The sequence below is a fragment of the Vipera ursinii genome (genome assembly GCF_947247035.1).
Source record: "Vipera ursinii genome assembly, chromosome: 1".
Lineage (NCBI taxonomy): Eukaryota > Metazoa > Chordata > Lepidosauria > Squamata > Viperidae > Vipera > Vipera ursinii.
This window is the reverse complement of record NC_139512.1, coordinates 24,576,372-24,601,996: the sequence shown is the minus strand read 5'-3', so window position 1 is coordinate 24,601,996 and position 25,625 is coordinate 24,576,372. Positions and strand designations below refer to the sequence as shown.

At 41.5% G+C, this 25,625-nt stretch overlaps 1 protein-coding gene across 7 annotated transcripts in view; it reads right to left on the bottom strand.

The window, feature by feature from the left end:
* LOC310649687 (MAPK-interacting and spindle-stabilizing protein-like) overlaps window positions 1-25,625 on the bottom strand; it is a 41,118-nt gene continuing 15,493 nt past the window's right edge. For 3 of the 7 annotated variants that reach the window (XM_083378350.1, XM_083378347.1, XM_083378349.1), the window contains 5 exons: window positions 4,667-4,688; window positions 3,965-4,414; window positions 2,887-2,975; window positions 1,467-1,635; window positions 1-282 (listed from right to left, as the gene is read on the bottom strand). In XM_083378350.1, coding sequence (XP_083234476.1) covers window positions 127-282; window positions 1,467-1,635; window positions 2,887-2,975; window positions 3,965-4,414; window positions 4,667-4,688 — 886 coding nt within the window. In that variant the 3' untranslated portion in view covers window positions 1-126. Of the gene's footprint in view, window positions 283-1,466; window positions 1,636-2,886; window positions 2,976-3,964; window positions 4,415-4,666; window positions 4,778-18,249; window positions 18,320-25,625 lie in introns of those variants that run through there. The other 4 variants (XM_083378351.1, XM_083378353.1, XM_083378352.1 and 1 more) reach the window with 4 other exon arrangements.

The window sequence follows — 25,625 nt, the reverse complement described above, 5'->3', positions numbered from 1 at the left end:
TTGTAGCCTTTAAGAGTTTTATTTATTAGTCACTGCCCAATATCATCTATCTAACTTTTTTTTAAAAAAAAAAAACAACAACAGCCAGTTTTTGAGCACTGGGCTGCAATGGGTCAAAGGCTTGGCTTAGATCATGACAGGCATGACACTGGTGAGGGTGACATCACCAGAAACGGACAGCTTGGAGATCTGATTCAGCTCTTTAATGCGGTGATTGTACTGCATGAGATGAGCATCATCAACAGCAACCTTCAGGTGATCTGCTTCACAGAGAATCTGAATCTGTAAAAGGACAGATATAAACATTCCTAAACAGTTATAAATAAATTACAGAAACACCTTGTATTCATGCGACCTGATTCTTGCTTTTTTGCACTGGACTATGGCCTTATAGACCTAGCATCTTGTGCTTGTCACATAAAAAGACACAAATATTGTATGAAACCAGGAAATGTATGTGTGTTGGGGGGAGGGGGGGTTGTTCCCTTCCAGCCTCAAAGGAGTGCAGTGCTAAATTCAGCATCATGGGGTTTTGGGTGCTTGACTTTTTTCAAAAAAAAATACACTTCTTTGGATAGCATGCCATACATATTATATTAAGTGCACTCTTGGCCACAAAAAAAATTCTGCTTGGCCAGAGGCTAATGCAGTCAGACTAAAACTTATAGAATAGACATTCAATTGAATTGACACAATGCTCTCTTGCATTCTACTCTCATTTTAAGTCTAGTCTTTACCATTTTCTGGTAATCTTCAAGGAATCATGCTTGCCTCTATGATTGGAAGGATGCCTTGACACCCTCATTTTTCTGCCTAGGAAGCAGAGTGTTGGAAATGTCACCCCTCTGCTTCCTGCACAGAAAAATGAGGATGTCAGGTCATCCCTCTGAGGGCAGGGAGGGGATTCCTACTCATTAGTCGCATCATTTGATGTCATCTGATTTGCAACCTTAATATCAACCAATTCTACATCCTGCTTTAGGTGCTATGCAGAAACAAGGCAGCAGATCACATGCATTCACAGGGCTCACTTAAAATGGTTAGTGACAACCATTTTCTGTGCAATAAATTGAACCATATACTAATCAAATAATTTAGAGTTATACAATATCCTACTAGATAGATATACACCAAAATTAACACTAAAGCTTAGCATGTTGTTCAAGTGCAATCACTAGGTATTTTTCCGGCTTGGGTTGAATGAATGAAATACAAGCAACCCATCTTACTCAACCTGAAGCCCCTCCAGGGGTACTAAAACTCCCAACCCTTAAAATTCCCACTCAATTTGAATATTTGTGGGGAATTCTGATAGCAGTGGTCTCAAATGTGAACACCAGAAGCAGAACCATAGAGATGGAATCAGGTAAATTAAACTGCCCTTGCAATATTCACATGACTAATTTCCTGGCAATTAACTTATTTCTTCTTAGCTATCAAAAGGACACCCAACACAAAAACTTTACCTTAAAAGGTTTGCCAGCCTCAAAAGGAAACCTGGGTGCTGTCCGGTCTTCCTTCCCCCAGACATCATGAATCTTGCTGTTGCATACAATCACCTTCATGTTGTCCTCATTGAAGCGGGGATTAAAGTGGAAAGCAATGTCATTGCCTTTCTTCAAATCTATTTGAAATCTGCAAGAAATGAAAAAAAAAATTGTTATCTCAGTGTTCTACGGGAAACCTGAAAAACAAAGCGTTATTTATTACTTCATCAAATTAATTATTAACTTGAAAACTCGGATCCGCAGCGTGGTGCCCCTGGTTACCAATGTGCCTATGGGCATCTTCAGGCTATTTTATTTTACTATTGAAAGTTTAAATAAACTTCATGGGCTATAAAACACAGCACTATTCTCATATGTAAACTTTATTTCTAATACTTTTAGGTCCATATTGGTCCCATACACATGTTTAGAAAGTTAAAATTATGGATGTTTAATAAACCCAGAAGAGGAGAGAGTGAGGTAGGAGGGTGTTGTAGAAAGAATTGTCAAATGCAAGATCTACTATTTATCTTCTGCATGTTTGAAACAAGTCAGAGTTTTCTGGCAGGTGGACACAATCTCAGACGTAAGTACTAGAGGACAGCCACTCATTAGAGGTATCCTCATAATTAAAGAGAATGTTTTGGGTTGGCATCTTGCTTTGCACCCTATCATAACAACAGCAACAATAATAAAGCGGGTTGGGTGGGATGGGGTACCAGGAAGGCCGAAGGGAGAGATCTGCAGGCATTACATAAGCTCCACCAGCTCTAGTCATAGCAAATACACCTAAAGTCTTTTGGGACACTGACCTCACTTGGCCTTGGAATGACATACCAGGGGTATGCCAGGAGTTAAGACAAAGGACTAACTTTCATTGAGTTTCAGTTTTAATTAAAACATTAAATCAATTGAAATTCATGATTTCTCAAGTATTTACCCAAACTGGGGGAGGGGGTGCTGCACGGAGGCCTCCAGCATTCTTTCTGCAACCTCCAAAACCTTCCAAATTGATTGAGTCAAAATGTGCTCCCCTCTAATCATCAGATTTATGCCCTGCTTTTTATCTTGGATCTCAAGGAGATCTCCCTTCCTTTATTCCCCACAACAGCAAGCCTGTGAAGGATTGTTCCCAATCCTTGTCCAACACTTTAGCCATTATGTCCCACTGGCTACACTTTTGGAGAATACTTTCAGTACATGTAACAAAAGGGTAGGGTTTTGATTATGACCATCACCTTATAACACACACACAAATCCTAATGCATCCTTGATTTAATTTGGTCCTCCTAATCCTCCCAAGTGATGGATGCCAAAGGGCAGCCCATCCCACAATAAATCCAACTGTGTCCTGCAAGAAACTTTGGTTCAGTATCACCCATCACCCCTGCCTTGTTACCTGTTTGGCTTTGGATTCACTGTCCCAATCATAGTTATTAATAAGCGAGGCATAAGTCCTGAAGGAAGGGGTAAGTCGAAAGGGACTCTCTGTAGAGAAAAACAGATTACTTGGCATCAAATCAAATCTAAACAATTAACAAAATTAAAGAGCACAAGGTCCAGTAAGGTCTAATGCTGTAGGCTGACTTGACTTTTGGCGCTTTTTTTGTTACAAATATATCTCCTCTCATCACTAACTCCTTTTTTGTAGAGTTATTTCTGAACTCCTTTTCCTTGTGGCCCTCTCTTGGTCTCAGATATAAAGGCTTTCTCCCAGCTATTCTGCCTCTAGTTTACATCTCTGTCCTGTGGTCTTGATTCTCAGGACAAAGTGCATTCCAGAAGAGCAAGAGACAGCAAAGTTTATATAGGAGATGACCAGACGGAGCCTGAGGGCAGGGTCAAATGTATGAATCTGTTGAATTTTATCTGGCACCAGTTCACCTTAACAGTTAGTAGATCCGATTCTTGTGTATAGGTTGCATGGAATAAACTGACTGTGCTTTTGAATTCTATCTTGACTCCTGGGTTTCTTATACCTGACAGTTTATGTGGGAAGAAAAAATGAAGACATCTTCTCCCTGGGAGTTCTCAGAGTGTATGTTTAATGGTGCAAGTGGTTTCTTTTGGTTGAGCAAAATTTCTGTCTATGGGTGAGAAACAACAAAGGAAACTGCTCAGAAGACCCTCAGCATGTCTTCCTTGGTTTTTGGAGACTGACAGTCCTGTAATATTCCCTTCTATGTGTTGGTCTGGAGGGTCATTAAATGCATTTACAATAAATCATCACTAGTGTTCAATCTGCATCTAATTGACTAGACTTCGGGACCTCCAGTTTGGAGCCAAAAGGTCATGTCCTCAAAGTGAAATATTTGGAACACCCACCAAATATTCAGTGTTTTATTTTGGTCTTACCAGTAAGATTTGATCTTCTTTTATTTAAAAAGAGAAATGTTTAATCAAGAACTGGGGGGGGGGGAAAGTGCAGATATCTCCTTGCCATACACAAATCAGAAACATGAACATGTTTTTCTTACCAGTGGACCAGAAAATCCTCCAGGTCCACTCTGTGGTGCAGTTGGCTGTGCTCCTCTGTCACTTGGGGGCTGCCCAGGAACAGGAGACATTCCTGAGGCCCCTGGTGGAACTATTCCTGGTGTGTTTGAAAATGTGCCAGGCCCTGGTGGGCCTCCAAAGTATGCTCCAGGTACTCCTCCTGCTGCTCCTGGATACGCGCCGGGTGCTCCTGGATACGCGCCGGGTGCTCCTGGATACGCGCCGGGTGCTCCTGGATACGCGCCGGGTGCTCCTGGATACGCGCCTGGTGCTCCTGGATATGCGCCTGGTGCTCCGGGAAATGCGCCTGGTGCTCCGGGAAATGCGCCTGGTGCTCCTGGATAGCCTGAGAAGGCACCAGGCTGATTCCCCCAAGGAGTCGGTTGCGTATTTGGATTAGGATTGTTGGACCCTGACAGGGCATCTGACAGCTGTGGGGAAAATAAGGAATTTGTTACATAGAACCCTTTTTCCCAGCCAGTAGCAATATCTTTGCTGAATGTTTGGCTTTCTCAGAAAGCTGCATGATACATGGCAATTTATTAATGCCCCTTCTTTAAATGAGAATAGAGTGAAGGTCTACTCTAGATAAACTGAAAAGTGAGACATAAATTTAATAATAATTAAAAACACACAATTAAATAATTAAATAATTAAAAAAGCACAATCTTCCTCAGACTTACCGAAAATCCATCAGACATCTTCCTGAAACAAGAGAGACAACAGGCTAATTAGCAGAGCTCAGGATTTTTTAGAGACTCTACAGTCCAGATCGAAATCTTGGCAGAACTTTTCTAAGACAGAGGAAAAAATGTGAAATTGAGAATATATTTGGGTGTTTTTTGTAGAATGGAAAAACTAAGACAATACAACAATCTATGTAACCAATGACTATCTTGCTAGAAAAGACTGTGTGGTTTTGTGTTGTGCCTAGAAACACATTTCTTATTCTGTTTTGGCCATTTAAGCACAGGCTGATGATGAGATGAAGAACTCAAATCTTGTACGTTATGATTGGTTTCAGTAAAGGTATTACCTGACAATTGATGTTTGGATTATTTTCCATAGAACACAGAATATACTTACATTATCATTTCCATCTTATTATATAGACTAGAGGGAGGAAAAGGGTTAATTTCCCTGGACACAATGAAGCTTGTGATGTCAGTAGAGGGTGCTCCAGGACTTCAAACAAATAAAATCAAAACTGAAAATCATTCAAAACACAGTTAAATCAGTGGTGGGATTCAAATATGTGGACAACTGGTTTTCTTTGCGGATGCCACTTCCGGAAGTCCATTCTGGGCCTGGGCAACAAAAAATTAGCTACCGGTTCTGCCGAAGTGGTGCAAACCAGCTGAATCCCACCACTGAGTTAAATGCTCCAAATCTCATTAGCTAATCAAATCAATAAATCAAATGTATATTCTTGCACGGGATTTCATCACTTTCCGAACATTTTTAATTCAAGATTTTCAAAAATCATGTACAGTTTGTCAGAGGGGGCACCCACAAGTTTGTATAGAATTTTAAGATAGTTTTAACTGTCTGAAAAAGCTCATACTGTATGTCCTGCTGTACCTTTTTTAAATTTTGATTGATGATCCACTTTATTTTTAAAAAATAATTCTAGGTGGCAAACTCTTCTCCAATTTTTCCTCTGAGGTGGGTTGAGCTGTGATAGATTGGCTGGCCCAAAGTCACTCAGCCAGTGAGTGACAGGACTAGAACTCACAGTCTCCTGGTTTCTAGCCTAGTGCCTTAATCACTAGACCAGGGGTAGGCAACCTCGGCTCTTTTATGACTCGTGGACTTCAACTCCCAGAATTCCTGAGCCAGCCAAGCTGGCTCAGGAATTCTGGGAGTTGAAGTCCACGAGTCATAAAAGAGCCAAGGTTGCCTACCCCTGCACTAGACCAAAGTGGCTTTTATCTGGACCACCAGAATTTCCAGTGGAGGCAATTTCAATTAAATGAGTCCAATGTACAAAATGCATTAGGACACATATTTAAAAAAAACCAGTTTGGAAGAGGAATTTTTTTTTATCTTCTTCCTCTTTGTGTGTGGGGTGTGGGTGGGAAGTGGGTTAACTATAAAAGGCCTTAGGGAGCAAAAACTAAGTTCCCCTTTTACAGATAGACCTCGTCGAATTTTAAATAACGAAAAAGGAAGATTTTCAAAGGTCCTTTGCTTGCTCCGAATTTCTTCAGCCACTTGCTGCCTTCCAAATGCCTCAGGAGTGGAACTGAGAATCCTCAGCCACAAATGAATGGCCTCAAAACTGAGGAAAACCAAAGGATTTAAGGGAAGAAAAGTGGAATGGATCAGGTTTTGAGGTAGACTTAAAAAAATAACAATAGAACAGATTTCTGAAGAAATCTGATTCCAGCAGCAGCCCAATGAAACTTTGCATTGAGCAATCCAAATGAATTACCAATACACCCTTTGCTTTTTACAAGGGTGGTGTTGACTCATCTTGCAATGAACAGTGAAAACTGTCCTAAAACCTATTTTGGTTTCTGTGAGAGAAACAGAATTGCTAGTTGGGAGAGATCAATCCATCGGCCGGCAATTTATTTTATTTTATTTTTTATTTTAATTCCATTTATATCCCGCCCTTCTCCGAAGACTCAGGGCAGCTTACAAGCTTAGCAGTAGCCTTCATTCTATGTATATGCCTGCTTATTAGGGCTTTCACACACCCCCAAGCGGCATTATTACAAAGTCAGCTTAATTGCCGCCAACAATCTGGGTCCTCATTTTACCTACCTCGGAAGGATGGAAGGCTGAGTCAACCTTGAGCCTGGTGGGATGCGAACCTGCACTAATTGCAGGCAGCTGGTGTTACTTAAGGAGGCATTAGCCCACTGCTCCACCAAGGCTCTTAGAAGCCTGTGTGATATATAAACCCCAGACACCACAGAAAGCTTCAAAATCACAGGAGCACACAAGCAAACTTTGTGTTTTCAGGGAATTATTCAGGGAAATTGTTACAGAAGTCTCTTAGACAATGCTCCGTCATTGTTTGTGGCATCAAGTAAAGGCAAATGTGAGTCATGACTTCACACACCAAAAGTTTGGATTCAAAAATTCTTCTGTGTTCTCTCTATTACAAGGAAGTAGTTTTATCAATCACATAATATAAATTGTATCACTTTTATAAATCTTATCCTGAATTAATTCAATAAAACATACAAACGGGCTGATGCTCACAGCCAGCTTGGGAAAGATAAAAACAAGGAATCTAACAGCAATTTAACAACAAACATTCTTATTGAAATGTTCTATGGCTTCTCTGGATTCAGTATGCTTGTAAACGCCTCCCCTGACGGCGAGTCACATCAGATTCTGTTTATTGTTTCATTCATTCATTCATTCATTCATTCATTCATTCATTCATTCAGGAAGGAAGGAAGGAAGGAAGAAAGGGGAGGAAGGAAGGAAGGAAGGGTCTCTGTAAAGCAATACATCAATACCATGTACAGGTATTCCTTGACTTACGACCTCAATTCTGCCCAAATTTTTATTGCTAAGTGAGATATTTGTTAAGTGAATTTTACCTCATTTTACGACCTTCCTTGCCACAGTGGTTAAGTGAATCACTGCAGTTGTTAACTTAGTAACACTGTTGTTAAGTGAAACTGGTTTCCCCATTGAGGAGGTCAGAAAAGGTAATCACATGGCCCTGGGTCACTACAGTCGTAAATATGAGTCACTTGCCAAGCATCTGAATTTTGATCATGTGACCATGGGGATGCTGCAATGGTCGTAAGTGTGAAAAATGGTCATAAGTGCCATTGTAACTAAATGAACTGCTTTAAGTCAAGGACTACCTGTATGAGTTTTATTTTGAATAATGTCTCTGGGTTCCAACATAACCTGAAAACCTTCACAGAAAGTAAAAACTCTGTGTGACACAGCCCAGAGGGGTTGTTTTTTTGGAAACAGAGCCCTCCAGTTGTGAAAAGAAAAAAAAGCAAATAAGCTAACAAAGAAGATAGCATCTTGAGAAAAAGAAGCTTCCTCAGAAGTCAGGAAATGAGCATTTTTGATGGGCATTTTGAGAGAGTCCATGTTCTCAAAATTCTAATTGGGTTCACCCATCCAAAAAAGCTGGGAAGTCAGTTTCTGTGAAGCAAAGTCTGCTTTATCAGATACAGATAAATTGGGCAAATGATTGACCAACATCTAGCAAGTTTCATGGTTGAGTGAGAATTCTCCTCCTCATGAAACAAGCTACAAACTCTGTTAAAGAAAATGAAGAATAGATGGGAAAAAAAACATGGGATTAATGTTAAATATACAGAAGCAGCCAACCTTAGAAATGATACTGGTGATGTTTGAAGTGGTGAATAGCTTCTGTCTTTTAGGATTGCCAATCAACAGTTAAAGAACCAGCAGCCAAAAAATACACTTCAGACTTTCCCATGGTAGGGTAACAATGAAAGCCTTGGGAAAGATATTCAGATGCTATGATGGCACCAAAGATCAGAATCATGAAGGCTTTCCCTCTGCAGAAGTGACAATTGGACTTTGAAGACATAGGATGGATAGAGTACTGGTGCTTTGGAGCTTTGGTATCGGAGAGGAGCGCTGAAAATATCATGAAGCCAAGAGCCATCGTGGTGCAGTGATTAGAATGCAGTATCGAGAGTGACTCTGCCAACTGCCAGGAGTTTGATCCTGACCAGCTTAGGGTTGACTCAGCCTTCCGAGGTTAGTAAAATGGGGGCCCAGATTGCTGGGGGCAATATGCTAACTCTGTAAACTGCTCAGAGTGTGCTGAAAAACACTATGCAGCGGTATGTACGCCTAAGTGCTATTGCTATAAATGTAAATAAAAGCATCGTGAAACGTATCAGTCGGTCTAACTCAGGGCAAGTTCAGTCATATTCTTGATACGTTATTTGAATACCTAGTTCTCTTGAGAAATTCCTGATGCTGGGAAACGTAGAAGGAAAGAAAACAGAATGACTAGCAACAAGGTGGGTGGACAGGATGACTACAGTGATGTGTTGAAAATGCTGAAGGGCCAAGGTGGTGACAGATCATCCTGGAGAAAGTCTATCTATAGATAGTCCTCGACTTACAATCATTTGTTCATAATTATTCAAAATTACAATGGCACTGGAAAAAGTACCGGTAACTTATGTCCGGTCTTTCAGACTTACAACTGTGGCAGCATCCCCACAGTCATGCAATCAAAATTCAGATATTAGCAACTGTCATGATTACAACAATCACAGTGTCCCAGGATCCTGTGATTGCCATTTATGACCTGTCCAAGGTCACTTCCGACAAGCAAAGTCAATGAGGGAAGCCAGATTCAGTTAATGAATGTAGTAATTAGCTTAAGGACTGTGGAAAAATAAGGTCATCAGCCACAACTCTCTTAATAAGTGCATTGCTTAGTGATGGAAGTTCTGGTTCCAATTGTGGTCATAAGTTAAAGCTACTTGTATGTGGTCACTAAGAGTCAATACTGACTTGATGGCACATAATTACTTAATCAAAATCCTAATTCAATTCTACTCTCATTTCCACTTTTATTTTTACTGTCAAAAAGATTGCTAAACCCTGAATTGTTGCCAGGAATCTGAGGAGCGGTGTTCAAAATATCAAGATAATCATGATTACATAATTAAACCCGACTTAATTTTGACATGCATGATGTCAAAAAGGGCAAGGTTTCAACCATGCAGTCATAGATGCAATCTTGACTTTTTTGACAATCCCTCCCCAAACACCTGCCAATAATTCAGGGTTTTACCTGCTCCATCCAAATCCAAATGTTCTGTCGTAAATATCACTCTACTTTTCTGTCCTGCATTAGGAAGAAAACAAAAGCTGCATATTTGAGATCTCCAGTCTCGGTCACAGACTGCAGTCCTCAGCAGAGGACAGCCGTGTTAGTCAATGGCTGCAAAATATCAGGAGTCTGGTAGCATTTTTTCTGGTTGATGATGATGTTATCCATTCAGTCCTGACTCTTGGTCTCTCCACACCTTCCGATCTCGCACTACTTCTTTGAATTTTTTAATGCTATGGCAGGTGTCACCTTTGATGGTGTCCAGCCCCCATGTTCTTTGGCTGCCTGGTTTCCTTTGATTCCCTTTTGATGGTTGGTGCTAGACATTATCCTATAATTTGAAGCAGAATCTTGCCAATGTGAGGGATGGGAGCACTTTTTCTGGCTAACAAACTTTATTAAAAGTCATAGGTTCTCATGGGCTGCAGCTCACTTCATCAGATGTATAACTCTCCTTCTGCTATAGGAAATTCTTTCACAACAAACACCTTCACACTTAACAACAGCCAATAGCATGTGCGAACTAGTTTCAAAAATTCCTTGTTGTGCGACGTAATCTCTGTTGCTGCCTTGGGCACAGTTCTTACAAACAATTGCAGAAGACACAGCAATCTAAATGATCCTAATTAGAACAAGAATGGAAAATGTGTTTCATGATCTCCTTTACGGCCAGCCAAAAATGGTCCTTTTCATTTATTTAAAAAAAATGTTTTGCAGCTTGAAAGCTGAAGTCCACAAGTCTTAAATTTGTCAGGATTGCAGACCCGTGACTTAGAGAATAAGCTAATGGCCAGATAGTAAAAGGATGGTAACTTGTATTTACTGGGGGGGGGGGGGAATCTAGAATGTAAAAATAATGATTGTGCAAAAGTACTGTAAACTGAAACAGAAGACATTGCAAGAAATTCCAAGCCAAAGTGTGAAGGAATAGGAAATTTTTGAACATAATACAGTTGTATTATTTATTTTATTTATTTATTTATTTTATTTAATTTGTATACCGCCCTTCTCCCGAAGGACTCAGGGTGGTGAACAGGGCAATAAATACTAAAATACAAAGATACAAAAATTAAGAAAAGATTAAACATAATGCCCTATGCAATATATCAATAAATTACAATACATTAAAAGCAATAAAAAAACCCAAACCTATCACACCAGGCCGGCTTGTTCAAACAAATAGGTCTTTAGATCACGTCGGAAGGAGCGGAGGTCGGGAGCCATCCGGAGCTCAACCGGTAAATGCTATCACGGTCCTGACAAAGGACAGCTTGATATCTAATAACCAGACTACTCAATGACAGACCACTAAAAATTGATGAAGGATGATAAGGAGATATGAATCTAGAACTACCTACCAAAAGAGAGTTGCAGGGAACAAAAGTCTGGAATCCTATCTTATATTCCACGAGACATGTCATAGAATAATCCAATGCCCCATTGTCATTTGGCCAATTAAAAGGAGAATTTCATTGGTATATAAGAACTAAATGAGCGAGTGAATTTTAAAATCTACCAGTCATCTCCCAGTGTTGTTGGCTGGTGTTTACAAATTTTGTTCTTGTGCTTAATAAAAGAAATCATAATTCTGTAGCAGGGGGTAACCGCTTGCAAGACATCCTCACACGAAAGCTTTCCTGTGTCCATCCCCAGCATGATCTATTCCTTAATAGAAGCTAATTTGCAATACCCAATGACCTCTTTATTCTCCTTGGCATTCTAGTACATCAGTGAAACCAGGATTTATTGTGGCATATGGATTTTATTGTTGACTGTAAATCTGCTGAGGTTTTTTGCACATTGCTTTAGCTTGGTGCCAAGGAGGCCCAGAGAAACGGAAAGAAGCAAAAATAAATAAATTCCAGAGATGTGATAGTTACATTACGTCCTTTCAAAAACTGCTAGTCTTACACTTTGGTTTCTCTTTATATCATATAAATCTTTCACCTTCTACTAAAAGTGCTAGTGTTTCATTTGGTCCTACAGGCTGAGACTGAAGTCCTATCTATTGACCAAAAGGTTTGCAAAAGGGCTTCTGTCCCAATGCATTTTTCTTTTAATATTATTTCATGGCAGCAAATTTTGATTCTCAGTCAGACTTCAACTAGGATTATACATCACATATTTGTTTAACCCTATATATGGACCAAGAACCTGGCTGATTCATATACCTCCCTAAACCAAAACCAAACAAATCATGATATGGTTTAATGCAAAGTGTGAAATCAGCCTCTCTTTTTGTTCCTACCCCCCATTTAGAAAAACTTCCCAACTGGCACTTCCCAGTTGAGTTAGGATCAGAAGTTCCCATCAAATGGTCAAAAATTCTGGGAGTGATCCTAACTAATCTGGAGGATGACAAGAACTGTTTAGGAAGATTGCTCAGGACAGTTAAAGCAAAATATTAAATGCCAATATCATTTATCATACAATACATCTTTAATTTCCTTTTTCTATTCCCTTTTTCCACTATTTGCTATTCTTTCATCGTCATCATTTTAGCCATTGGCTCTCCACTGCAAGATGAAGGTCTCTTCCACATGTCTCCAATCACTACGGTCCTGAGCTTTCTTTTGCTCATTGAGCCCGCAAGACTTGCTGATGTTGCTGATCCATCTTGTGTTAGGTCTCTTGTGGACAGTGTTTATCAAGTGGGATCCATTCTATGACTGCCTTGGTCCCCCTGGCATCTGTGCTCCATGACTGGCCCATTTCCATTTCAATTCTTTTACTCTCTTGATGATATTGTATACTTTTGTTCATTCTCTAATCCATGTGCAGGTCTTTCTATCTTATCTTGTAATACCGAGCAAGTATATTTTCATGGCTCTTTGCACCACTCGTAGCTTTTGTATTGATTGTGAGGTTAGTGTCTATGTTTTGCTATTCTTTCTTATATTTATTTTCTCTTATGCTTTTCATTGTGTTAAAAATCATTTAATAAAATTTAGCATACATATACCCTGGTCACAACATTCTTGCGGGCTGGGTTGGTTTAAAAATTAGGAAACAAGAAAAGGACTAGAGCCTTCAACAAACAGCCTAAATCACAAGCACACTGATAGTCACTGACATTCAGGGTGTCTCTCTCAGACAACCGATTGATGATTGACTAATCTTAAAAGAAAACACATCATTAATTCTAGAAAAAAACTATCAAATGATATGCATTTCTCCATCTATCTGTCTGTCTGTCTATATCAAGGTTGGGATTTACCGGAGAGCTACAAAAATACTCAAAATTTGGCACTGGAATGCTTCACACAGCCTCAGTGAATCCAGGTTATTTAATCCCCCTTCTGATTTGAGAACTGAGAATGTTAGATTCTACTCATTCTGGGCAAATGTCAGCGACAGAAGAAATAAAAATGTTTAATTGTGAGGTGGCAGCTACATATCAAGCATTCCAAACAGCCAAATCAATCAGGACCAAGGTTACTTGTCCTCAAACACGTTCTAAGCCAGTTTAACAGGTTTGGATGCCTCTATCTGAGGATTCAAATGTTAGAATCAAACAGGTTAAACATATTGAAAAATAAACATTGTGGGATTCGGTTCCATTGAAATATATCTGCCTCAATCCAGAGGATTTAATTCTGATAACTGTTACAAAAAGAAAAGCTTAGTACAGGCGGAAAAGGATGGTCTTCCTCTGTCATTCCATATCATTTAAGAACATAGAGGAGACATCTTCATGGCCCTCTAAATTTGGCTCAAAAATGCCTCACAAATTGCCCTTTAAGGATAGGATTGCACAAAGCACCCTTGAGGGTCGCCAACAGGGAGGATCAAGATAGCAGCTATTACTGCATAAATAAAATCCTTTTTATATTCATTGTGACATACGTAAAAAGGGGTGGAGATTTGATTTTGACACCTATTGTTTCCTCAGCCTTCGATTTCTTGAAACCATCGATTGCTCTATCAAAGAACCATCACATCAAAATAGGAAAAATAAGCCCAAGCCTTTCAAGAAAAAGGATGCAATTTGTTTACTCTTATTTTATTATTCAAGTATTCATTTATAGTAACTTTTAAATCATTAAGACTCAACCCATATCCCATATCTTCTAAGTCCCATTTGTGCAACTCATGCCATCAGTTGAAAAACAGCACCTTAAATCATCTGTAATTCACCAAGTGGTTAAATCAATGCCAATCTTTGAGAGATGGGGATTTTTGAAATCAACCATGTACCACATTCAGTGGTAACACATTTAACCTGGTTAAACCAAGAGATGAAATAGTCATCGGTTCCCAACTCATCCTTAGACCCCTCAGCCATTATCTCAATCAAATCCTCTTCCCGATAGTTTTAGCTGCACATAATCACACTAACCAGCATTTTAGAATCACCATGTCCTCATCCATTTGTTCTGATATCTCATGAGCCCTGGCACACTTCACTGCATCGCTAGCTCCTTCTTCATTGGACAACCAGGCAGCAGTAGCCACAATGTGGACGCTGTATATAATGTCCACAAACATGTTCTCCACCGCTAGATCCCCACACTGAGTTCTATACAGTAATGGAGAATCTCGCTTCCCCCTACCCTCAGCTGCTCATAAAACACAACTGACTGTAGTATTGGTTAAGCCTATGCATGGCTGAGTTTATTCTGGGCCTAGATCTAATTCTCAAGAGTTAGCTGACTAAGTTGACTGACTCTTTCGTGGGGTTGCTGTGTCACGCTCACCTTCCTCTAATGACCTGGTTAAGTGTGTCATAGGAGAACAGTGATCAAGTAGCCCATCGGCATATTTGTGAGGGGACATAATACCTGAGCGTGAGCAATGAGACCCAGCCTGGCCATGGAAACAGACACAATAAAGAAGAGTATCTGTAGCTCAGGGTTGAAATGAGGGATCCTTGGTGCTCTCTGAGCTTGGTTGTTTTCTTGCAGACATTTCATTACCCAAAGTAGGTAACATCATTAGTACTGATGATGTTACCTAGTTTAGGCAAAGAAACGTCTGCAAGAAAAAAACCAAGCTGGGGGGAAATAGATCCATGTGCTACAACCTTGACCTGCCTTCCTCAAAAGGTAGAGTAGGCGGTAAAGGTTCCCCTCACAGCGGCAGTTTTCTTTCCTGTACTGAAACTCAGGAATGAGGAAGCTGTGACTTTCTGTTGTTGGATCAATCGCAAGGGATACTAGGAACTGAAGTTCTGGCAGGGGAAAGGAGAGGCAGGCTGGAAGCCTCCTATTCTTACTGTAATCTCCACTCTTCTGCAATTTTCCCATTTCTGACATCAGAGTTCATCTGAGAAGAAATGCCAAAGCACCAGGGGAAAGGGGGAGGCAACAACGGCTTTGATTTGGAAGGGATCGCAAAGTCTAATCCAACCCACCTCACAGTGCAGGTGTCCAAATTAAAATATACCTGCTGGATGGCTACCCAGCTGCTAATTAAAGATGCTGTTTTTATTATTGTTGTAACTTACTTTCCTTAAGTAACCATACATTTAATGTAAAGTATCCAACTCCGTTTTTCTTTTTCTTTTCCACCTTCAAGGTTGAGATAGAGCAGGGGTGTTAAACTGCTGGCCCGCGGGCCGGAGCATCACGGAAAAACCGCGCCCATCCAATTGCCGGCAATGGGAAAAAGTTCTGATACGTCGCGCAACGTCACATGACGTTGCGAGTTTAACATGTCTGATATAGAGTAACTGGTCCAAGGTCACCCAGCTGACTTCTGCATATGATGGGACTAGAATTCAGCCACCCAGTTACTGCCACACCAATTGGCTCTTCTATCTTCCTCTACATTATGCCAATTTGTGTCCCTCCCTTCCTTCCTTCCTAAAGGTTATGCTTTAGACAAAGATTACAGTACATCTGAATTTGCACTAAATGCAATAAAGGAAGAGGTAAAGAAAAGGAAGTTAAGCTTCGTCTGGGTTTACACATTATACTAATTCAAAATGTAGCTTCGGCTGAACATCTTACGTGAATGTAGCCAATGTGATTTGAAAATTATAGTTAATAATTTAGCACATTGTTTGAATTCAACCCACTGTGGCTTGAGCACAATCCATAATTAAGCAAACCATGGCTAACAGTGACATAGAAAGACAATCAAGGACTGTTTTGTTCTTGGGCTACCCCTAACTCAGGGGTGTCAAACTCGCAACGTCACGTATCACGGCTTTTTTGCCATTGCCGGCAATGGAGGGGGCGTGGTTTCGCTATGATACATCTGGCCCGCGGGCCGGCAGTTTGACACCCCTGCCTGAGGCAAAGACACCATTTGTCATTTGATTTCTGCACAGTAGGTAGAGATTGAAACTCTGCCCTGCTCTTTCTGTCCGATGATGGTAACTTTCAAATTCTGCATATAAGCCTTTCCTGGCTTGACCTTATACAGAGATGGCTGCTTTCAGGAAGTTGGTGAGTGCAGGAATATCAAAGTTAGGTACAGGTAAAGGTTCCCCCGCACATGCGTGCTAGTCATTTCCAACTCTAGGGGCCGGTGCTCATCTCCATTTCAAAGCCAAAGAGCCTGCGCTTGTCCGAGGAGTGGTCCCTATTTTTCTACTTGCATTTTTACGTGCTTTCAAACTGCTAGGTTGGCAGAAGCTGGGATGAGTAACAGGTGCTCACTCTGCTACGCGGCACTCGGGATTCGACCCGCCAAACTGCCAACCTTCTGATCAACAAGCTCAGCGTCCTAACCCACTGAGCCACAGCGTCCCTTATATCAAAGTTACCTGATACCATTTAAATACTGTAAAGGTGAAATGTGACAATATTAAGATACAGATTAGAAATTAGGAAGAAATCCTTGACAGCAATTCTATTTGAGTAGAATAGGTTAAGATATGTAAGGTTTTTTCCCCTTTCACTGGAGTTTTTCCAACATCCTGGATAATCATCTATTAGGGATAGTGAAGTAAACTCTGCAGTGTGAAGGAGGTTGGACTGGGTGACCTCTGAGGTCCCTTCCAATTGTAGGATTCTATGACTGTTGAACCACCCTCGCTACCAAGACTGAAAAGAAGGAACGCCTTGAATGGGTGAGGGCTAGGACGTTTAAAGGTCTGACTTCTCCCATATGAAGCCTGCCTACTGAGATCTTGTGTGAAGGTCTTGTGAAGACGTCTGCATTTATTTTTATTATTTATTTTATTAGATTTATATACCGCCCTTTCCAGAAGGACTCAGGGCGGTTTACAGGGCATTTTAAAATCACACCAATACGAAATACAAAAGTTAAAAAACAATTAAAAAGATTAAATTATCCCTGAAAATAAAAACCCCAGTTAAAATTCTCAGCCTGGGCCGGAGAGCTCAAAGAGCCAAGTCTTCAGGTCCCGGCGGAATGACCGAAGGTCAGGGGCAGTCCTGAGCTCCACGGGCAGCTGGTTCCAGAGGGCAGGCGCACCCTGAGAAGACCCTCCCTGTGGGAGCGCACTGGACGAAGGGAACTTGATGCTGGACCCTCACCATTTAGGGCTTTATAGGTCATCACCAGCTGGGGTGAGGGAAACGGGGGTCTCTTTAATGGCAGGCTGGGCTGAGTTCAGCTACAAACGGTTCACCTCCCTCAGTAAAATCTGCCACAACCTTAGGGGTGAGCTACGGACTATGGGTGGTGCATATAATTCTGAATTATTACCCTGATTCCAGGGGGCACTGTCCATCATTGACACGTACAAGTAGTCCTCGACTTAACAAAAGAAACTTTGGGCTCAGTCGCGGCTGTGACTTTTGCTCCATTTTGCCACCTTTTTTTTTTGTTGCAGTTGCGAAGTGAATCCCTGCAGTTGTTAAGTTAGCAACATGGTTGTTAAATGACTCTGCCTTCCTCATTGATTTTGCTCGTCCGAAAGTCGCGAAAGGGGATCACAGGACCCCGGGGACGCTGCAAGTGTCAAAAATACGAGTCAGCTGCCCAGCGTCTAAATTATGATTGTGTGACCGTGGGGATGCTGCAAAGGTCGTAACTGTGAAAACCGGTGATAAGTCATTTTTTCCCCCCAGTACCGTTGTAAACTACTAACGGTCACTAAACGAACTGTTGTAAGTCGAGGACTACCTGTATTCGTGCTATCCTGTATATTGTTGCCTCAAAGTGAGACGCCCCGAGGTCCGCGCTCGCCCCTTCTCCTTTCTGACCCGCCCTGGCTGGAGGCTTCTGCCGAGAAGTCCATCCCTCGCCCAAATTGCTGCTTTGGGCGGGGCGGGCGAGAAGAAAAGTCCCACCAACTTTTCCACTCGGCTTCCCCAAAGCCGCCTCCCATCCAGAGGGTTGTCGGGTTTCCTTCCTAGCGTTTTTCTCCACAAATCCCCGGCTCCTCTTTTTTTTTTGCCGAAAGAAAATGTTGGCGAGGGAGAACTACAAGCCCTTCCTGTCGCGCAAGGCAAAGGAAGAGGGCACCGTCTCCTTTTCCCGCGCCCCCCCCCCCCCGCGCGCAAAAAGTGGTCCCGTCCTCGCCTTCCCGCCGCCACTTACCTGGCCGGATCCCGCTGGAGACCCTGGGCTGACTCGGCCGAGCGGCAGAGAAGGATTCCGGCTGGGCGGGACCTCGGAGCAGCTCAAATACGTGGGCCCGTCCCCGGACCGCCCCGTCCTTTCCGCTTCAGCGGCAGCCTGACTTGCCACGGCCGGTTCTCCCCCCCCCCGCCCCCCACCGGCGCAGGCTGATTGCCAGCAACTCTCCCCGAGCGGTTTCAGCCTTCGCCTCATTCAAGGCAGGCGTCTTGGAAAAAACATATTTTTGCCTCAAACCCTCTTCGCAGGTCCCTGACGCTGTCTGAGCTTGGTGGGTTTCTTGCAGACCTTTCATTACCAAAGTAGGTAACGTCATCAGTGCATGGGGTAATGCAGGGGTCTTCAAACCTGGCCCTTTTATGACTTGTGGACTTCAACTCCCAGAATTCCTCAGCCAGGCATGCTGGTTGAGGAATTCTGGGAGTTGAAGTCCACCAGACATAAAAGGGCCAAGTTTGAAGACCCTTGGGGTAATGAAAGGTCTGCAAGAAACCCACCAAGCTCAGAGAGCACCGGGGACCCCACAGTTCAACCCTAAGCCACAAGTATTCTCTTCTGTCAGTACAGTTAGCGCTTCGCAGAGTTGGAAAGATAAATTGGGCTTGGGATGTGCGTTTGTGAAGGAGAGCTGCACAACCTCATCTGTTGGATCTCCCGGGAAAGAGAAAATTGAGATAGTGATGTCATTCCTAAGAATTAGAGGAGAAGCTAAAGGCTCAAACCCCTTCTCTGATTGAGCCTAATGACATCATGGAGCAGTGGTGGCCATTTGCAGTCTGGCAACAGAGGTAGCATCTTCCATGATGACAGTGGAGATAGCCTGTCTCCCCAAGACGTTAGCGTGGGGGTTTTATTGCTCTGTAAACGAACTTTCTGGAAAAGCTTTCCTCTTTACTCAAGAACCAGATTGGAAAAAATGGGCAAATATTAGGCTGGTATTGTTAAAAAAGAAAAAACTTTCTTAAACAGTTGTTAGGAAAGCAAAAATCTAACAAACATAGTTTCACCCAGATTTCCGATGCAACAATGATCAAATATAGATGGCTATATTTACACAAGACACTACCCATTTTTTTAAAAAAGTCACAGCTTATAAAATTAAATCTGTTTGAGATTGCACAATACACTGGTATTTCTAAAAACAAAGTAATCAGATTAGGCAGTCACAGCCTTATTGCCATGAAAGCCAGGGTGGAGAATGGTCACTAAGGGGATATCAGCCATATTATAGTACTTGAATTTGTGTGTGTGTTACATAATATTATTTACAATTTTTCATGAAGCATGAATGTAAATCCAGAAAACAACACTTTCTTTGCCTATAGAACAGTTTTATTCATTGATTCCTGCATCAAGATTGGAAGAATCTACCCCTTGGCAACGCTTAGTGTGGACCAGTTCACAGAATTCTCTATGCTGGTTGTGGAATTCTGGGAGTTGAAGTCTACAAGCCTGGAAATTGCCACTGTTGGAAAACTCAGAACGGTTGCTGGAATTGGGTATGTCTAGTTTAATGAAAAGAAGGATTAGAGGTGACATGATAGCAGTCTTCCAATATCTCAGGGGCTGCCACAAAGAAGAGGGAATCAAGCTATTCTCCAAAGCGCCTGAAGGCAGGACAAGAGGCAATGGATGGAAACTAATCAAGGAGAGAACCAACCTAGAACTAAGGAGAAACTTCCTGACAGTTAGAATTTCCACATTAATCAGTGGCACAATTTACCTCCAGAAGTTGTGGGTGTCCCAATGCTGGATGTTTTTAAGAAGATACTGGACTGCCATTTGTCTGAAATGGTGTAGGGTTTCCTGCCTGAGAAGGGGGTTGGACTAGAAGACCTCCAAGGTCGCTTCCAACTGTTATTCTGTTAATACATATCTCTTATATGAAATTAAACTCCTACATTGCACAAAACGTGACTCAATGAACCATGGTATATTAAATAAACTTCAACTAGCTGTTGACACAACAAAAAAAACCTATGTTCCATTTATTGCATTAGTGAGCCAGGCCACAGCTGCAGAAATCTCCCCCCAGACTTCCTCCCCATGTAGCAATATGAACCAAAAGCAAGCAAAACCCTTATCAACCATATCCAATGTATGGCAACCACAGGGAGGCATGCTGTCACAGTTATAAACCCAAAGCTCTGGCTATTGTGATTAAATGTTTGTCTTGTGAAAAACAGCTTGAAGGTTGGGTTTATTACTATGGGGACCTGCAGAAGAATTATTCATCACTTGTTTTCTATTCTTGTGATGTTGCTACAGCAGCAAGAAGGGGAAGTCCATTTATTAACATAGCTGGTACTCTGCTAATATTTTGATGGAGACAAAAGACACTGTAAACTGTTGCTGAACCAAACTAAAGAGGCCAATTCATGTGGTTTGTAAACCATAGCTTAAGGGTTGCAGTTTGTGTAAATCTGAACATTGTCATTGGGGCACCAATGTGTTATGAAAAAATCAAATAGTGGCCATGGCCATTTAATCTTATGTTGTGAGAGTTTGATCACACCACTGCAACCACTATCTTGACTTGTTTGTCATCCATCTGGGTGGAACATTTTTTGGCAGATTCAGCCTGAACCAAACATTTGTGAAATCAAACATTTTTTTTAAATCCCATTTATATCCTGCCCTTCTCCGAAGACTCAGGGCGGCTTACAATCTAAAGCACAAATCAATGTGGTTAGCAATAGCCTTCATTCTATGTATATGCCTGCTTATTAGGGCTTTTGCGCCCCCCCCCCAAGCGGCATTATTACAAAGTCAGCTTAATTGCCCCCAAAAGTCTGGGTCCTCATTTTACCTACCTCAGAAGGATGGAAGGCTGAGTCAACCTTGAGCCTGGTGGGATGCGAACCTGCACTAATTGCAGGCAGCTGGTGTTACTTAAGGAGGCATTAGCCCACTGCTCCACCAAGGCTCTTTCAGTGGCTGAAACCGATATCAATAAAGATTTTCAATTCTATGTCATCTCACAGAGAACAGACTCCTAAAGAAACAGATATATGATCATGGCAACCCAGTGTTTACTTGGGAGGTGCACCCCTTGCCTTTTTGTGCATGTTTATGTTTACAGGTTGGCAACATTAAGCAGAAGCCAATGTTGGTATGTCTTACACGACCCACTATGCTGAAGGTGCAGAAATATAATTTCTTAGGGACAAAGGTTAGCATCCCTCTACTTCCTGATTTATAATTGTCTTCATTAAATAATATTATGTGAAACATTATTGACTGAGAAGGATTATTCTCTCAAAGAGGATACTGTGCTATTCAGAGAAATATGATGACAGATTTATCAAATTTATATAACCACACATCTTACAAGTGACTCCATGTAGTGTAGAACAATGCTAAAAACAGTTAATACTAAACAATTATTATTAAAATATTAAAAAGCTATAAAAAACTAAAAAAGAAATATGAAGAGATGTTAATAACAGTGGAGCCACCTCAATAATTCACCAAACCTATGGGGTCCATTCAGGGCTGCTCATAGTTATTTAAAATGTGTGTCTGTTTATTAATATACCCGGATACAAAAAAAATCAGAATTACTAACATTTCAGCAGGCATATAGTGAGTAAGTGTGGTTGATTTGTGAGGGTATACGCTTCTTCTTCTCCTCACTTCACCTGTTTAGTTTCAGTTCTCATCTTATCATGAGTTTTTAGTCATGGCTTAAGTCTGGCAGCTCTTCTGAGACAGAACTGTTCAGCTCTCCCCCTTTTTCTACAAGCATCAGAATCACATGGATTCTCCAAACGAGCACAACTCGCCAGATGATCTTACTGTTGCTCATGTGACTACCTTATCTATTGGAATCACATGGCTCCCAGTCACAGGCCACAACTCCAGAATGAAGCGATGACACAACTTATTCTGCAAAAACAGCTATGAGTCACACTTTGGAGCAATTCAAATTCCTTTCCAAGTCTTAAAACACATAAAATGTATTCCTTCAGGAACCTATACAGTAGCTCTCTGAAGACAGATTGGCATTATCATAGCATCTCCTTTTTACAGACAAGACCACACTTGGAATTTTGTGTCCAGTTTTGGTTGCCACAATATAAAAAACATGTTGAGACTCTAGAAAGAGTTTAAAGAAGAGCAACAAAGATGATTAGGGACTGGAGGCTGAAACATATGAAGAACGGTTGCAGGAACTGGGTATGTCTAGTTTAATGAAGAGAATGACTAGAGGTGAATATGATAGCAGTGTTCCAATATCTAAGAAGGGGGTAACATGTTCTCCAAAGCACCTGAAGGCAGAACAAGAGGCAATTGATGGAAACTACCGTAATTAAGGAGAGAACCAACCTCCTTAAATGAGAAAATGACATGATACAGCTTGCCTTCCGAGGTTGCGGTGCTCTAACACTGGAAGTTTTAAAGATGAGATTGGACAACCAATTGTCTGAAATGGTATAGAGTTTCCTGCTTGAGCAGAGGGTTGGACTAGAAAACATCCAAGGTCCCTTGCAACTCTACTAAAAAGATTGCATCTGGGAAAATAATGATTTGCCTCAGTTTGACTGAACTGCACCAGGGACTTGTTATTTAACATTGTAACTCCAACTTTTTCCATCTTGTGCTCTCCAGTTGTGTTGGGACAGTTTCTCCTGATCCCCAGTTATTGGCCTTGCTGGTTGGGAATTCATGCAGTTACATCACTGGAAGGAACCATTTAGTCAAAGTCCTCGCCCATTGCTGGAATGCAAATTAAAGCCTGATGGCTGCCCAGCTTGTATTGAATATTCTCAATGAAAAGGAACCCATTACGCTACAAGGAAACTAGTTGCACTTTCAGACTCCTCTTGCTGTTAGGAATCTGACTTCTAAGTTATATTTGCATGTGTTGGACACAGAATGAAGAACCATATTAATACTCTTCTGTGGGACATCCGACTTTCAGATATCACAAGTCTGCAGAATGAGTGGTGAAAGTTTCTTGAAAAACAGTGCTCTCTTCTGGCTGAACCATGAAACTGCATTTGTAGTTTAAAAGGCAAGAACAGGTCATCCTCTCCTTACAACCATGTTTAGCAGTTACATTAAAAACTTATATATGAAGTCACCTTTAAGACCATTGCAGCATCCCCATGGTCATGTGATTAAAATTCAGGTGCTTGGCAGCTGGCATGCATGTACGATGGTTGCAGCATTCTCAGCCAGTTTCAAACAAGCAATAAATGGGTGAAGTTAGATTCATTTAATGACTGCATAGTTTCTTTATAACTAATGTGATTCTCTTAACAACCATGGCAAAAAGTTATAAAATCAGGCATGGCTCACTTAACAACTACCATACCTGGCTTAGCAATGGAAATTCTCATTCCAATTGTGGACTTAAGTCAAGGACTACCTGCAGATTTGTAGGTTAATCGGTTAAGGTTTATAGAGACTACAATACAATTCATAGATGGGATGCTACTAGAATATTACTAGATTACTGCCATGCACTCTCCATGGGGCTGCCTTTAAAGACCACTCAGAATTATACATGCATACTATCCCGTGGGAGCAGAAGATACCTTTGCTATGGGGATACCTAACCCTGGATTGGAGGATTTAAAATGCCAGCTTTAACTTCTAAAGCCTTTTATGGCGTGGCCCAAGTTATCTTCAGGACCTTTGCCCACTGGAATTGGCCCTGATCAATGTCATCTTGTTGGAGAAAGTAGCTAGTGGTTCCTCAGTTTCAGGAGGGATAGAAGATTTGCTTTTGGGAAGTTAGGAAGTACTGATTTTCTACATCAGCACCAATCCTCAGGAATAGCCTCCTTGTATATGATAGTTAGATTAGCTCCAACTTTAGCTACCCCCCCAGAAGCATCTGAAAACATCCTTTGGGAGAGTGTTTGAATGTTATTAAGGATTCTATTGTTAAATGGACTGTGGAGATTCTAGTTGTTTGTATATTCCCATGAAATCACTGTTGCATTGTGGAATGATATAAACATGAGGAATAAATAACAGTAAAACATTATTATGCATCTGATGAAACTGGAATCTATAGAACGTTATTTAGCACATTTTAGCATGGTGGCTCAGTGGGTTAGGACGCTGAGCTTGTCGATCAGGTCGGCAGTTTGGCGGGTCGAATCCCGAGTGCCGCGTAACAGTGTGAGCGCCTGTTACTTGTCCCAGCTTCTGCCAACCTAGCAATTCGAAAGCACGTAAAAATGCAAGTAGAAAAATAGGGACCACTCCGGTGGGAAGGTAACAGCGTTCCGTGCGCCTTTGGCGTCTAGTCATGCCGGCTACATGACCACGGAGACGTCCTCGGACAAGCGCTGGCTCTTCGGCTTTGAAACGGAGATGAGCACCAGCCCCTAGAGTTGGAAACGACTAGCACGCATGTGCAGGGGAACCTGTACCTTAGCACATATTTTAAGTTGTTGACTTGATTTTAGCAACTCATGTGTAAGTAGCATTGCTTTCCAGAGCTGATGCGCATGACTCATAATTATTTTTGTTCTCTATGCTACCAACATTGAGATGCTATTTATAAAGTCCACCATTAAACACCGAAACTCATTAGGCCAGTCACACTCTTAGTCCAACTAAGTTTGCTTGTGTGTGGGAGACATAAGTCTTGTACTGCACATACCATACCATGCCAATTAAAACCACAGTGCTACTATAAATCCTGGCAGTCAATCAAGTGGGATTTGGGGTGGGGGAGAGCATGCTTCCCAACACAGGTCGGTCTCCACAGCATTTTTTCTTCCTGCTTGCTCAGGTTTCACAGAGGTGTTTATCTGTTGTTGACAAATGTCAAATTATCAGGTTTATTCCTGGTCATAAATCCACATTTATGAGTAGAGTTCATCGCTCAAAAGTCATGATTTCAGAAAGAAGTCAGTAAGCAAAACTTTCTTCAAAATTTAAAAAATGCATTTCCAAGGCAACCCAAGAGTTGAGACTTTCCCTCCCAAAGGATATTTCACAAAATCTCAGCCTGTGGAGTTGTTTCTTACACAGCCCCAGCTCCAAGCTCCACCCAAGCATAGCTGTTTCTCATCTGTCCTGGACTTCTTTTGAGATTAACTCTATTGAGCATAGTTGGCTGTAGACCAGGGGTCTTCAAACCTGGCGCTTTTATAACTCGTGGACTTCAACTCCCAGAATTCCTAAGCCAGCGTGCCTGGCTGAGGAATTCTGGGAGTTGAAGTCCACGAGTCATAAAAGCGCCAAGTTTGAAGACCCCTGCTGTAGACAGTTAAGCACCCTATCAACATTGTGCTTTTGGTTGCTGCCTCTTTAATGCCTACACATTGGTGGGCTGAGTGGAAGAAATCCTTGGTTAAGGTCAGGCCATCTTG